Raw genomic sequence first — 16,154 nt, 5'->3', positions numbered from 1 at the left:
GGCCGATGCGTCTATACGGGCAGTGGCGAAGTATATGACCGGCTTCGTCGTAATGGAAGCACAGTGGGCGGTTCTTAGAAGTCCTCCAGGCGTCGCACTTCCTGGGGCTTGGGCGTCGTTCGTAGGCTGGGCGGGCGGGGGCAGGGGGATGGCGTTCGGGAACCGCTGGTTCACGTCGAAGAGGCGGACTTCGGCTCTCGCGTTGGGACGGAGGACTGCGTAGTGCAGCGGCGTAGGTTGAGGCTGGAGCTTCAGCAGGAGGCAAAGATGACGGGGGCCAAGCGTATGCTGCGCTTCTTCGCGTACGATTTGCTCAAGGTTCGCTACTTGAGACTGGTTGGAAGATGGCAGCAGGCGACGCAGCTCTTCTCGTACCATTTCGCGGAGAACATCCCACAGGTTGCCTCCTAATGCTGTGCTATCCGAGAGGGCAGTCGAGGTCACTTCGGGCTGTCGAGGAAAATGACGGGCTCGTGCTTCCAAGGTTTTCTCAATGTCGGCTGCTTCAGTGGTGAATTTCGCGACCGTCGTCGGTGAATTGCGGGTGAGACCGCCGAAAAGTGCCTCTTTAGCCCCACGCATCAAAAGCTGCACCTTCTCCTCCGTCACATCAGGATCGACACGTCGAAAAAGGTGCTTCATGTCTTCTACGTACGCGGTTACAGTCTCATTCGGGTGCTGGATGCGGGATTGTAGAAGCAACTGAGCTCTTTCTTTCCTGATGATGCTCGTGAGGGCCTTCAGGAACTCGAGCTTGAATAGTTCCCACCTCGCTAGAGAAACTTTCGTGGTTTTCGAACCAAATTCTCGCGGGTCCTTCCAAGGCGAAGAAAACATGGCTCACTTTGGTTCGGTCGTCCCAACTGTTGAACACGGCGACACGCTCAAACTGTTCTAGCCATTCTTCGGGATCTTCACCCGGTGAAGCGTTGAACGTGGGCGGCAGTCGGGGCTGGTGTAAAATAATACAGGCTGGTGTCGTAGCCATGGCTGACGTCGAAATTGAGGAGTCCTTCTGCGCTCGCGTGTGGTCCGGTAGCAGCCCGAATTCTGGTGGACGCCTCTGGATACGACGGCTGCTTCGACCTTCGCCTTCGGTTGGGACGGCTTCTGCGGCTTTCTTGTGATCTTCTCCGACACGGCTCGGGCTGCTTTGAGGGCTCCCAGGGGGTGAGGGTGACAGGGACATCGGCTAGCACCTCCACCAGATGTCACGTAATGGTAACTGTAGTTCGGCAACCAGGAAAAAAGTGAGAATGTCTTCGAAACGAAACTCTTTATTTGGGCTGACTTGCGCTCGCAAAGAAATGAATCACTGGGCGGCAGCGTAGCAACAAGCGTGCTCGGCGGTCGTCGAACAAAATCCCCGCCGCTGTCGGCCGTGCTCTTTTTAAAGCTGATAGCGAACACTCGAGATAAAGCTTGGAAAGTTACTAGAACATTCTGGCGCAAACTAGAATCGGCTCCGCCTGGATGCGATCAATCGAGATAAATCTAGGTCCGTCTTGCGTCGCAAACGAAGCGATAAAGCGGCGTGTCGGTAGCCTTGAAGCATGAACAAACACACAAACAAGCTCTGCAAACAACCGTAAATGGCACCCTTTTCTGGACTCGCTCCTCGGGTCGCTTAGGGCTCGAAACCTCAGCAGAGTCGGGCGCAGTAGCGACGATCGAACTAACTTACTAAACGCTCTCATGATTGATATCCGCTGTCATCCCTAGACAGACGCTTGCTTAACGCCATTAAAGTTATCAGACTAGAGCTCTGAGGCATATGGGAGAGATACTGCCGTATACGCCAGAAAAAACAACATGTTTTCAATTTTGCGCCACGTCAGAACCACTAGCAAAAAAAGTAACGTTCTCGACGCAAACGTTTCTCGGTGAAACTCGCACTGAGATCAATAAATTAAAGTGACTATAATAGGCGTAATCCCCACACCAACATTCGCGAATAGAACACACGCAGTACAGCCATTGGAAGGAACAGCGTGCGAAACTACTGACAATGATCCGCGAATTAAGCAAGATTATTAGCTTCCTTAAGATTTCACACTCTAGAATCTATGAACACTATACACTATACTTAAGGGGGATGTTGTGCAGCCATTTTTGTTCTCGGTAGACACATTTCTTCCTCGAGCATTCGCGAACAGTACGAAGCTATTTTCACTCCCGTTTGTGCAGTGAACTGCACCGAAGCAAGGAATAATGAGGCATTAAAAAGCACACTTTGAATTGTGAGCGTGTAACTCAACTGAACTCGACCAGCAGCAGAGACAGATGACCTACACATGGCGCAGACGGAAAACGAAAACGTAAGAAAGCGATGCTTTCGCACGTTGCCGGAGGAGCCAATCATCGTTCCGAAAAGCGCGGAGCAGAGACTCCGGCAAGTTCACAGAAATGCGCTACTTACAATAACAATGGGCTTTACATGGCGTGCCGTCTCTAGCACCATCATGTGCGACCCACTGAGACCCCAACACAATGTACGGCGTTGGTTCAGCATGTGGCGAGTGTCTAGGGAATGCACTAGGGTGCCTCAATGGCCAGCGCGGCTTTCACGGTGAAGACGCCGCTCTAAACGGCGACATTTTGGGTCTCACTCTCTCGTTCGGCCGAACTGAGCGCAGTACGGCGCGGCCTTTTTCGAAGAGAAAACTGCCGCTACCGCATGGGGTATTAACCAGAGGGCGGCAGCTATCTTAATTATGTTTAATGAAAGGTACAAGCTGAATGTGGTGTAGGCCTACGCCCCTACATCGCCATGATGACTACAGCGTTGAAAGCATCTGGGAAGACGTGGAATCGGCAATGAACAAAGTAAAATCACAGTACACTGTGATTTTACTTTGGGCGAGTTCAATGCGAAGGTGGGCAAGAAGCAGGCTGGAGACCAGGCGCTAGGCGAATATGAGAGATTCTAGGAGTAGAAGGAGAGAGTCACCAGTAGAGTTCGTAGGTAGAAATAATTTATGGACCATGAATACCTTCCTCCATAAACAAGAAAACAGAAAGTGGACGTGGAAGGGCACCGGTGGTGAGACTAAAAATCAAATAGAATTCATACTATGCACTCAGCCTGCCATCGTAGAGGATGTGGAGGTCCTCGGAAAGGTCCGTTGTAGAGATCACAGAATGGTAAGGTCTCGCATTAACTTATATTTTAAGAGGGAACGGAAGAAATTAGTGACGCAGAAGTCCATTAACGACTTAGTAGTAAGAGGGAGGGTAGAGGAATAAAGGATTTCGCGGCAGAACAGCTACTCCGCATTCACTGAGGAAGGCAACAGTGATGTTTAAACAATGAACGATAATCTCACAGCTATCGTCACGGAGTGCACCGAAGAAGTAGGCGGTAGGATGGTTCGACAGGATACCGGCAAGCTATCTCAGGAGGCGATAGATCTGATTAAGCAGCGCCAAAGCATCAGGGCGTCTAACTCTACAGACGGAGTAGAACTAGCACAGCCTTTAAGTTCCATAAATAAGCGCAAGGTAGCCGGCATAAGGATGCTTAATAAGGAGGGAATCTAGCTTCCTTTAACGAACGAAGGCACCCTAAAATCGGTAAAAAAATAAGGCCTAAGGAAAAGTCATATGTATGCGCTAAGTGCTAAAGACGGCATTGTCGTTAGCAATATGGATAAAATAGTTAAAATAGTCCAAGAGTTCTACACAAATCTATGCAGTAGCCAATGCAATGAGAGCGTTAGTGAGAAAGTATGTAGCGAACAGCAATGGGACATCCTGCCAGTAACGAAAGAGAAAGTAAAGGAAGCCTTAGGAACAATGAAAAGGGGGAAATCAGCTGGCGAGGATTAGGTAAAAGCAGATTAGTTGGACGGAGCGGAGATTATGCTAGAAAAACTAGCCCCCCTGCATACGCAATGCCTTGTAACCTCTAGCGTACCTAGAGCTTGGAAAAACGCTAACATTATCTTAGTTCACAAGAAAAGAGACGTCATGGACTTGAAGAATTACAGACTGATTAGCTTATTGTCTGTTGCCTACAAGGTATTTGCTAAGGTAATCGTTAATAGGGTCACGACAACCTTAGACTTCAATCAACCAAATGATCATGCAGGCTTCCGTAAAGGATACTCGACAACAGACCATATTCACACTATCAATCAGGTGACAGAGAAATATGTAGAATATAACCGACCCCTTTCTATAGCCTTCATTGATTACGAGAAAGCATTTGACTCAATGGAAACTTGAGCTGTCATGCGGGAATTGCCTAATTAGGGTGCAGAAGGGTGTTTTGTGTAAATATTGGAAGATATCCATAACGACTGAACAACTACTATAGTCCTTCATAGAGTTAGCAATAAAATTACAATAAGAAATGGTGTCAGGAAGGGAGACACGGCCTCGCCAATGCTACTCACGGCACGTTTAAAGGAGGTATTCCGAGCCCTGATAGTTGGGGATGAGAGTTAATGCAGAATACCTAAGTTATCTCCGATTAGCGGATGACATTGACTTGCTATGTCAGTCAACACATGAACTGCAAAATATGATCAATGAGTTAGTTAGGCAGAGCAGAAGGGTAGGTCAAAAAATGAACATGCAGAAAACCAAACTATGTTCATCAGTGTAGCAAGGGAAAAGCAGTTCCCTGTTGGTAGCGAGTTGCTGAAAATCGTAAAAGAGAATATGCTTAGGGCAGGCAGTGAGCGCTGATACGAATCATGAGATGGAATAACTAGAAAAATAAGATTGGTTTAGAGCGGATATGGCAGGTTCCCTCAGATCATGAATGACAGTTTGTCAATATTCCTTAAGAGAAAAGTCTACAACAGCTGTATCTTACCGGTACTCGCCTGTGGGTCAGAAACGTAGAGGCTAAAGAAGAGGGTTCAGCTTATGCACAACGCACCGAGCTACGAAAGAAAATGATAGGTGTAATGTTAAGAGATCCGAACAGGGTGGAGTGGGTGAGGGAACAAACGCGGTTTAATGACATCCTAGTTGAAATCAACAGGAAGAAATGGGCTTGGGCAGGGCATGTAATAAGAAGGCAAGATAGCCGCTTGTCCTTAAGGGTAACAGAGTGGGTTCCAAGAGAAGTCAAACGTAGCAAGGGGCGGTAGAATGTTAGGTGGGCGAATCAGATTATAAAGTTTACGGTATGGGGTGGTCGCAACTGTCAAAGGACAGGGTTAATTAGAGAGAGGTGGGAAAGGCCTTTGTCCTGCAGTGAGCGTAGTCAGGTTGATATGATCATGATGACCATACAGAATTCCACAAAGTGGGTGTGCTGCCAAAACAGGGTGGGGACAGGAACTGTTTGAACAGTGAATCTGAGTTGTCACACTAAAGCATGCCATCTTTCCCAGCTAATATGCCGAGGAACTCGCCGCCTTGCGAACCGTCGTTACATTCAGACAACGGGGGTGGCATACTCCAGTGCAATCTGTTGCCCTAGATATGAAGATAACCGGATGCAACAATCACAGTTACTTATTCCGGTCGGCGTTAGTGTATTTGCCAAAGGCTGTCGCTCAGACAGCTTTTCTTTCGCAATGAAATCCAGTGGGAGAAGTCGCCTTTGACGGCTGCTAAAATTTCAGCAATTATGAGTATGCAAATTAAAAATAGTGCATTATAACCCCGGTGCAAGTAAGAACTGTTCTGGAATGAAAGTGTTTTTCATACCTTAGCTTCCATACTTTTTATCTGTGTTTTGATTTCCAGCCGTCTTGCTTGACCTGCTATTCACTCTTTTTTCTGCTGTTGTGCTGGCGCCCACATTCCGCTGGCCTCTCTGGAAACCAGCGCCGCGCGCCCGCCGTCGCGCAAAGCAAGCCCAGATTCTCATTGGACATGTCGCGGCTTGCAGCGTGAATCACCCCGCCTCGCCGGCGCGGACTCTTCAACATCTCCCTCGTCACCGTCGGTTCGAACTCCTACGACGCTTCGTCGGCCGCCCTTTCCAGTCTGCAAGCCTTCAACGGCCGGGCCCCTCTCGACGATTCATCTAATTTGAACGGTGGCCAGTGCCGTGACCTGATTGGAGGATCTGAACTGCTGGCTGCCGCACCGGACACCGGCGGCTATAAAAACGGAGCCGCGCTGAACCCGAGCAGCAGACAGGCAGCAGAAGAGCCATTACGCCGGAGCTACGCTCGCCGCCGGGTGCCGCCCTTCTTTGTGCTAGCCCGTGGTGCTCTCGGCCCTTGTATCTACAATGTAAAAGCCCTTGTGCATATTGTACATAAACGTCCTTTGACCCACCGTCACCTCGACCATTTCTTGGCTCGGAGGCCCAGTCCCAACAGTGGTGGCAGAGGTGGGATGCCAAAGTACCAATGCTGCGTACGCTTTCCAGAGGAAGGTGAAATTGCCGCTGTCTTCTTCTAATGTTAGCAAAAGAGCCCGGAACACAGCAGCCCCTCATTGCTTGATCTCTGACAACAGCACTATACACACCACCGAAGCTCACGCCAAGCAGAGGGGCGTTGTCCAGAAGGCGAAACTGCCCACTTTCTCCTCAGTTTTGCTTGTTTAGATTTCTTCTCCAGATTAGAAACGCCTCGGTACTTATCAAAACCTTTTTCTCCCGATTATAGCTGCCTCCGCACACATATCGCTTTCAGCACCGCACTTTAAACAGTGGTATGTTTTTCCAGCAAACTAGAAGCACGAAAACCCACGAGTTAGGCCGGGAAATCTGTAGTCGTTCAGCAGCAGGTCGTGCCAAGGGTAGGGGAGGGTTAAAACCTGCCACGCCACATCATATGTTGCCGATTGCTTTCTTCAGAACCTGATGACATGGAGATTCCCAATGAGGCAGCCATATTATTTACGCGCTCTCGCTGGCAAGGAAGTACGTAAAGCACTCGTCGCTGCATTTTGTTCAATTTCTTATTTTCAACGCGTAGTCGACACCGTTCAGAAGGAACTCAACACTCAGCTGATTTTGCTATGGAAGAACCCAAGGGAAGCCGTTGAAGACACATGACCATTTGGTGTCAGACATGTCGTCAGCTGTACGCCTCGAGAAATGTGGCAACCGACCATATGGAAGAAAAATTTCCCAGTATTCCTTCGTAGAATTCCCTCCCTACGGTGCAGTAATAAGGCAAAGGGATCCCCGAGAATGATATACAGCAGGCTAAAGGTGAAACCTCACCAGCCAGGTGCAGTTGACAGGCTCGACGCGTATTTCTCACGATTACCTTCGAATTCGGGTCCGAGGCGGCAAGCGCAATGGCTACTTCCTCGGCCTGCGCTGAGTTTCGAGCTAGAAAGGAGAGGCCGTTAACGCATTGATCCTGGTGAAATTCTGCGGCCGTGTAGAATCCAGTGATCGACGGCCCTGCCCCGTCAACGTAGTATACACCCTGTTTAGATCCGTGTTGGTGTTCCAGGGCTCGAGCGCGCGCCTCTCGTCTGCCTTCGTGTTTATGCGTTTCCATGTTGCGCGGGAGTGGAGGGACCCAGAGCATGTGACGCCATAGCTCAGGAATCCAGCACCTCTCCTCTGGAGTGCCCTCGTGTTGGATCTGCAAGCGATCTAGCAGGCGGCGCCGGATGCCGTCTGCGAGAGTCGCGTATATTGGTTCACGAGGTGGGCCTCGCGTAACTCCTGGTAGGAGTTGATCACCCCCAACGGCGACAACTTAGCATTGAAGGTGGCCACTGGAAGGCCCAGTGCTCGCTTTGTAGCCTTTCTAACGATGGCGCCGATTCTGTTTTGATGTTGTTTCGTAGTGCGAAGATAGGAAGATAGTGCAAGATAGGTCAGATAGATTTGCAAACTCGTGTTGTCTTTAGGATTGGATCTGATGTGCAGAAGTTCTGACTCTGCGGGAGCACATTGGAGAACACAGCTGATAGCGTAGCCATCGATTATGATGGCGGCCCGCTGAAGGCGGTCCTTCATTTCCCCAAGGCTCCCTTCGGCAGTCGAAATTGTTATGTCATCCGCGTAGAGTGCGTGATGGATGCCTTCCACCCAGGCCAATTGGTGTGGAAGCTGCATCATGGCAATGTTGAAAAGAAGCGGCGACAAAACCGCTCCTTGGGGTGTACCCCGTGTACCCATTGTGTATGGTCCGTATTCGTCGTCCTCAATCTTGAGGAAGGCCTGGCGCTTCGAGAGAAAGTCTCGTAAATACGTGAATGCCTTACACCCACAATAGGTGGTACTCAAGTTAGTCAAGATGCTGCCATGACGAACGCTGTCAAAGGACACCTTCAGATCGAGGGCAAGGATGGCCATGTCGTTGTGGCGCATGCCAGTGGGTCGTATTATGTAGCGGCGTAACTGGAGGAGGACGTACTGCGCAGACATATGCGGTCGGAACCCGAACATAGTGTCTGCAAAGAGGCCCTTCGTCTCTATGTGTGGAGAGAGGCGTTCCCTAACCTTCGTCTCCATAAGCTTGCCCACTCAAGAGGTTAGTGAGATGAGCCTCAGGTTGTCGGTATTTCACTGTCTTGCCTGGCTTAGGGATGAAATCCATTCGGGAGGGAGTGGACGCCCGTCCCAAATCTTATTAATGCACACTAGCAGGTGGAGGTAGGCCAAATCAGGGAGGTTCGCCAACAGGTTTACTGTTATGCGATCCCGACCGGGAGCTGTACCTCGCCGCATTTCAGCTAAAGCCGCCTTAATTTCGTGTTACTCAAAAGGGGCATCAATGTCGGGATTCGGCTTTCCCGCATGCTCATACTCGGGCACAACTGGGTCTTCTATGCGGCAGTGATATCTGTTGCACAGGGTGTCCGCAAGTTGAGCCTTCGTACCTTGGTACCCGTGCAAAGCCCGCCGGCGCTTTCTTTGCGTCTCCTCTCTGCTTTATCGGGGTCAATGAGACCACGAAAGAAGCGCCATGTTCCTCTCGAGCTCATCTGACGCGCTGCCGAATTACACTTCTCTATCCAATGTGAATCGGTGAGCTGGGCAGCATATGCCGCAGCCTGCTCCGTGAGGTCGACAATGCGAGCCTTAAGTTTGCGATTCAGCTTTTGCTTCTTCCACTGTTTGGTAAGACTCCGGCGCGCCTCCCACAAGTGCAGTAGGTGTTTGTCCACTGCAGCAATCTCTTCGGTGGTCTGAAGTGTATTGACGTGTTGTCTTTGTATTGTGTCTAAATTCTTTGCTCGCTCCGCATATCCGCCGGAAAGCAGCACGGGAGGTATCTCTTGTGTCCGAAACTTAAGCTAGTCGGTCAATTTAGCGTGTCCCCACATTTTGCGAGCCGCCTTCACCAGAAGAGTAACCCGGAGAAGGCGGTGATCGCTACCAAGAGTCTTTCCCAGGTTCTCCCAAGTAGCGTCTTTGGTGTTCGTAACGAGAGTCAGGCCAGGACATGTGTCTCGCGTAACCGAGTTGCCGACACGTGTGGGACAACACGGATCCATGAGGAGTGTAAGACGAAGTGTGGAGATGAGCTCCGCCAGCTTGCGTCCTCTTGCCTTCTCAAAGTGGTAGCCCCAATGTAGGCTGGGAGCATTGAAGTCCCCAGCGATCACTAGAGGTTCCTTGTCAGCCGATTTGAGCGCGCCGTAGAAGATTTCGTTGCAGGTCACGCGCAGCTTATGCGGGGGGCAGTAAATGTTAAGGACATTTATTGACGGGTCACGGCGCTTAAGCGGCAAGACCTTGACCATACTGTATTCCTGTTCAGTTTCCAGTTCAAGGTCTACTGGGACTGCGGTGTACACCTTGTTCATCAGGATGCACATTGTAGGACCCCCTTAAAACGAGCTATACCCTGTGAATTTACCGTCCGCGCCGGGTTCCTGAAGAGCTAGGAGCGCCGGTGCGGTACCGAGAGACTGCAGGTAGAGCTGGAGGTGCGACCGTTTCTTCCAGCTCCGTAGACCCCTGCAGTTCCACTGGATGATCTCGAATTGCTCCGAATTGTTGTTGGCTTTCCGCTGGGGTCGGCTAGTCATCGTGGTGTAATTCTTTAATTTTGGGGGGCAGGTCCCACCCGCGAAGGTGATGGGGCCTCAGGCAGAGGCACCAGAACGTTCGGAGACAGAGCGGCCGGAATGTTTTCATGCGAGCCTGTGGCCTGGCGAAGGACCACCTTCCGCCTGCGGAGGTCTGGTCGCTGACACCGCGAGCGGGAGCGGCTGTGTTTGAGTTGAGCTCCAATTTGGTCCTGAACGACAGAGAGAGCTGTCTCAGCAACCTGTGCTCCTATGGCGAGTATGATTTTTTTTTTTCGAATTCGGCCTGGAGAAGCTGCTGAATGGAGCCCCATGATTTTACCTGGCAGAGCATCAATTTCGCTCTCCAGGTTGTACAGGCGGCTCTCCACCATTGGCAGCCTATATCAACCACTGTGTCGGCCGACTGCTGCGACACGCTAGTCAGCCCGTATGCGACCGATGCAGTCTCATCTCGGTTCTCCTGCTCGGCTAGTTCTATAGACTCGGAAAGACCACCTTGAAGTTCTTTATGCCCCTCTAACTTAGCCTCCATCTGCTGAATTTTTCGTGCTAAGAATTCTGTTTGGCGCCTAAGTTCCACATTTTGCCTTTGTAGGGCGGCTTCCGTCGGAGAGAAGGAAAGAGAGAGAGGCCCGGAGACAGCCCTAGCCCAAAAGCGTGCAGTGAGGGAATCGGACCCTTCGCCCAAACACATAATTTGGACTCCGGCTGCCCGAGCGCTTACCTAACGGGCACCTCATACAGGCTTTCCCGGCTCAGAGACTGCGCAACCGCTTCTGCGGTTCAGAGAAATTCTGGACAGCTATTGCGAACGCCGTCGCCTTTTCCCAGTCCCTGCTAAAGTCCTTAGTAAAGCCGATGAGCGAACTCTGAGGCGCCCGCTGACCAACAATCTGTTGTGCCCTGCAATAGCGAAACATTCCGACCCCAAAATTGATGTGCGCTGCCCTCACTGTGGGGAAGTATCCGATGCTTTCCACATGGTTTGGGCCTGTCAGAAGGATCCTTCCCTTCCCCCAATCGTTCCCCTTCCCGAGAGGCATGGGAGGCAGCCCTGCTCAACTGCTCGGGGCTGGAGTTTCAAAGGGCTCTAGTAAAGCGGGCGCGAGTAGCGGCCTCGTCCAGCGGGGTCCCGAACTAAGGACTCCACCTATGTAAAGGGTCATTTTGGCCTGAAAACTCTCTTTTTGTTCATAAAAGTTGTAACCACCGCCACTGAGAATGATGGAAAAGCTGGTTTTAAGTATGCAAAAAAATTTATATTAGGTCATGCTCTGCGCTGCTGGCATACCCGAGAAACTTGGGGCTTTGTCAGCAGTGCTCACGTTCGAACAACAAATGCTGATGAATTCTACGGAATTCGGAGACCCTGGTACTGTAAATTACAACAACAAAAGAAAGAACAGATAACCGCCGTCCTTTTAGAGCGCAGCATGCGAATGGGGAACAGGGCAGTCCGTCATAACTTTTCGATTGCCGTGTAGTCTGAGCGACTGCACCATGCATAATACACACTCAGATATGCCTGAATATTATCACCAAGAGAGAAACAATTATTCGCTGCCTATTTCAGTTCTGTCACAGTATTGCAGTTGTCACGAAATCACATCAACCACGCTACACCGATGGCGCGCAGTACGCGACCGGCTCGTGGGAAACAGCGGCGCTGGGTGGCACAAATGGTGTCCCCACACTGAAAGCTGAGGCGTGTGGACATCAAGGCACCCGAGAAAGCTCAGATGTCTTAGAAACGCATTACCGAGTTATGTACTGAGGCCTTCCTGAATAATTTAATTGCGAGCGTGTAAATTACAAATGTTTTAATTAAGCGAGTAGCGAGGTTGTCCGGAATGCACTCAACGTTGCAGGCGCCAAGCCGCGCCTTGTTGCCCGATACAGAACAGTTTCCACTCTCTAACGAGGTTCAACACTAGTTACACCACAGTTAATTTTTTTCGAAGGACTCTTACACACGTAACTACGAAGAAACGAAAGAAAAGAACTGCAAGGTATAGTTGCGTGGTAGCTTGCTGCTTCCCACTTATGTAGTGGTGGCAGCAGGACGCTTCCACGTTGTAGTAGAATGCTTGGAGAATTTTGTTCGCGACAAGACGGTGTTTAAAAGATCACATCAGCGGAGACTGTTTTGCCCGAAGGCAAATTTCCGATTACTGACCATGCAGCATGTCCCACTGAGCTTCTTTTGTATAAGTCACACGCGCACCCATACACACGCTCAGATTTTAAATGTATCAGAGTGAGTCTTTTCTTTTCTGCCACCTCCAAAATCTCACCACATTTCTCCTGAAAACACTTGCATAGTTTCATCGCCGGATCCAGAAATGACTAACGGTCATTACTGCACATGAAGTGCGATTTTTTTCAATGTGGGACGGTAACGTAGAATAGAGTACAATCAGCATCATGGTCATAAAGTAACTTTATTGTAATTAGTACAGGCAGCCGGGCAATCATATGCGAGACGAAGCGGCAACGATGCCTGAGCTGTTGCCGTCGCTTCCGCACGAGGACTGTGTCAACCCAGTTTTCTTTTGTCCTATTAAACTACACAATAACATAGTAGTTTAAAAATGCTAGAAAGAAGATGACTCCTCATGGTCTTGAGAACTTCCGGGAACGCGCACATCATAAGTCGCATGAAGGAGTCGCTGGAGCTTCATGGCGAATTCCAACAGGGGTATCTTTGTACTTTGCCGGTATGATATCGCATACTTCTGTTTAAATGCATTGCATAAATTGCTGTGGTCGGTGCAGTTGAATAATCAGCAATCAACCCTTGTAGCCATAACCGCCGTATCCACCGTAGCCGCCACCGTAGCCTAGACCGCCGCCGTAGCCCAGACCGCCGCCATAGCCCAGTCCGCCCCCGTATCCGGCGCCGAGTCCTAGTCCTCCGCCGAGGCCGGAGTGGGCAAGGAGCGCCCCTCCGCCGCTGACCTTGTTGACATGATGCACCGTCCTCACTACGAAGGCAGGTCCAGCCACAGCCTTCGCAAATCCAGGCCCGCCTGAGAGAAGTGCGACACTGCTGCCGATGCCAGCGCCGCCAACACCACCCAAGCCGCCAATGCCGCCGAAGCCGCCTAGTCCTCCGTATCCTAGGCCTCCGTATCCAAGGCCTCCATATCCCAGGCCTCCGTATCCGAGACCTCCGTACCCGAGGCCTCCATAGCCCAGTCCACCGTAGCCGACCTTCCCACCAGCGAAGGCAGTGGTCAGCACCAGGAGGAGGACGAGGGGTGTAACCTGTGCAACGTTTATCGGAAAAAGATTAAAGCATTTTCTGAGCATCCACTTGTTTCTGTACGAAGCACTGCCAGCACAAAAAAAAATGAAAATCTCGCTTCAGCTGTTTCGAGTGAATACGTTGCTTAGACCTGAAGGAAATTAAGGGAGCATGGGCTTAGAATCTGTTGGGATTTCTCGTCAGCAAAAAAAAAGAAGCACGAAAAACTTAAGAAAACGAACTGTTTTTTAAACCGGCTCATAATTTAGTATTAGCTGTTAGGTGTCTGGAAGCAGAGCGCAATTGTTTAGACCATGTTGCCAGTGACCTCTTCAACAATAAAGGTACGATATGACTTGTGGATGACTGCGTTCAAGTCAAAGAGCCACCTCTTGAGCTCATTCATTGTTTAAAAGTGCCTTTCATAGCTGATGTGTATTTTGGTCTGAATACGCAGCGTTTGCAGTTTAAATATTCGGTTAAATTAGACGCTCTGCTTTTAAGTTTCCTTCTTGCCTTTGCCTTTTTCCTTGCTTTGTTGCTTTCATGTGCCTGAGTTAGCTGCTGTCAGTTAAATAAAAACCCAACTAATGTAGAAAACATCAATATCATTACTTCGCAGAGTGCCAGAAACACGTATGCGAAGCGAGAAATGTTTCTACTACATTATCATTGGGGCAGCGGCACCAGGTATACACATTTCTTGCATGCAATGTCCCAGCTCGAAATAAAAAGGAGCCCTCTTCGGCGCTCTAGCTTTTCTCACGCTTTATGCAGCCAGAAGGACAGGTTTCTCTACTTAATGCGCCGCCGCAGCAGCGGAATCTTCCAGCGTGCATATAATGCCACTAGGCACACTGTCAGGACAATAAAATAAAAGTACCACGAAAATATTTCCCCAAGCCACCAGTGTTACGAATTTCACCACTGAAGCGCGCTCCTCATCATTATGGCCGCGTATGCACCTGTACTGCTCTGGCTTGAGAGCCTGTACTGAATGCTGAGCGTCTCAGTGCTATCTTTCAATTTTGGAGTGGCTAATTAGTAGTCTGCTAATATTTCTTGTGCAAATATTGAAAGACATGGAAATTTACGGTTGCGCTGAATATAGCTACACAAGGGCCTATGTTTTCGGATGTCTAGCGGAAGATGAAGCAAAGGTTGTTTTTTTGTATATCAGCATCCTAAGCTCGGTATGTGGAGTCCACAACAAGGAAATCCATTTGTGAATGTCAATTGGTCTTAGGCACGTTCAGCTACGGCCTCCGAATGTCCGAATACTGACCATTCAAGCACCAGATCTGACATTCTGCCACTCGCTGCCTCTTATATCCAAATCTGCGAATGAACTTTGTTACCCTAAAGAACTGTCGGCTACCTTCGCTCGCACCCACTTTGTGCATTTTTAATTTCAGACAGGATTTAGTTTGTTCATGCATGTTCCCCTACCCACTCTGTTCTCTTCCGGCATCTGAACTCTAAATTTGTATTCACTAGAACACTTATTTGTCCTTAATATTATTAAAGACCCTATGCTATCCTCTATATCATCAGTGGGGCGCATTGCTTCTGGTACTTCATGCTTTTTATTGCCTCAGAGCACCTCTCGTTTCGCCTCAAGCTCATCGTCCTCAGGTTTCACACCGTTGTCGAAAATTTGCAGTTCCTCCTTATGTTTGCTGCAGTTGTAATTTCACTTCCTGCATATGGACCTGCGGTGAATCCTTCTTCCTTGGTATAGATTGATTCATTTCGCTGACCACTTCCTTTACCTCGCTTTCTATTATAAAGTGTTGTATTTTACGCCGCGACGTTCACGATGACATCACTTTCCTTCTTATTCGCTTAAGATCCTACAATTCCGCTTTGTGTGTATATCTTCCGAATGATGCACGCTGCTTCTTGACCAGAGATACTAAACTGAGCAGTTTCGTAAGCCGGACAGTAGTTAATGAAATGTCGCCATTTTAAGTTTTCAGTCTAGCACACAAATATATTATGTGCATATACCAAAAAATAGTATTGTTTTCCTCCGCTGCGGCGCCGTCAGGGGCAGCAGAGTAGCTTGAGGCGTGCGAGGAGACAGCTGTGTGTAAGCCCAAGTCTGATTTCTCTCTGGCTGCACATCCTGGCTGAGGTGTCTGGTAGCGCGGCAAGCGTCGGTTCCTTGGGATGCGTAGTAGATACGGACGCCTAAACAACTCCTACAACAATTCACATGTAGTTACGATGAGAGGCACGGGTTTGTTTAACCGTCATATCAGGGAATCAGGAACGCCTGAGATGGTCAGTGCTTCCCTTAAACTAAGCTTTGATCTCGTTTCGCCTCAAGCTCATCGCCCTCAGGTTTCACACAGTTGTCGAAAATTTGCAGTTCCTCCTTGTGTTTGGTGCAGTTCTCCAATTTCCTTCTAATGGGTAAACACTAGGCTAATAGCGAATCCGGCTGCAGGTATGCCAAAAACTTTGCTAAAATATATGCATGCACTCGTAACCAGAGAAGACTGGCATTATGGGGATATGTGCAAAATGCCATCAGCCATTCGACCTCAAGAGGATCAAATTAAGAAGAAGAGGCATCAGGAAATGGCAATTACTTGTGTCAACGGTGCAAACTAAAAAAAACACACGAGCTACTAGAAGAGTTATTTTGTCACACCTAAAATGAATTATTTTCCTAGTTGACTGTTTCCTCGGGATACCAAATCAAATTCAATTAAAAATGAAAGTGTCACTTCAGGCCGCCAGTTCTCTTACCACAGCGTGCATCTTTGGTCTTCCTGGACAAAGTACTGCGTGAGAGAATGGTAAAGGCTTTGTGGCGCCCAGTTTATATACGTTACAGGACCAGCCTTTTCTGGAGGAGAAAAACCAGTAACAGATTAGGTGGGCCGACCTACAGTGTGTAAAATCAAAAGAAACGGGCACTCACGGAGCAGAAATGCGCGCATTATCGCTATGTAGTGGCACGTGTTATAGTTGTCTC

At 49.3% G+C, this 16,154-nt stretch overlaps 1 protein-coding gene across 1 annotated transcript; it reads right to left on the bottom strand.

Annotated features, from left to right (window-relative positions):
- Positions 1-12,711: 12,711 nt before the first annotated feature.
- On the bottom strand, positions 12,712-15,937 carry LOC149361258 (uncharacterized). Its single transcript, XM_089569487.1, has 2 exons — positions 15,926-15,937; positions 12,712-13,188 (listed from the first exon to the last, which is right to left on the bottom strand). Exons 1-2 carry the CDS (start codon positions 15,935-15,937, stop codon positions 12,712-12,714), a joined length of 489 nt encoding a protein of 162 aa, XP_089425613.1.
- Between the last annotated feature and the right edge of the window lie 217 nt (positions 15,938-16,154).

Source organism: Amblyomma mixtum, chromosome 2, assembly GCF_055824585.1.
Source record: "Amblyomma mixtum isolate Tamu chromosome 2, ASM5582458v1, whole genome shotgun sequence".
In the NCBI taxonomy this organism is placed as follows: Eukaryota; Metazoa; Arthropoda; class Arachnida; order Ixodida; family Ixodidae; genus Amblyomma; species Amblyomma mixtum.
This window is presented reverse-complemented; position numbering and strand designations above follow the sequence as displayed.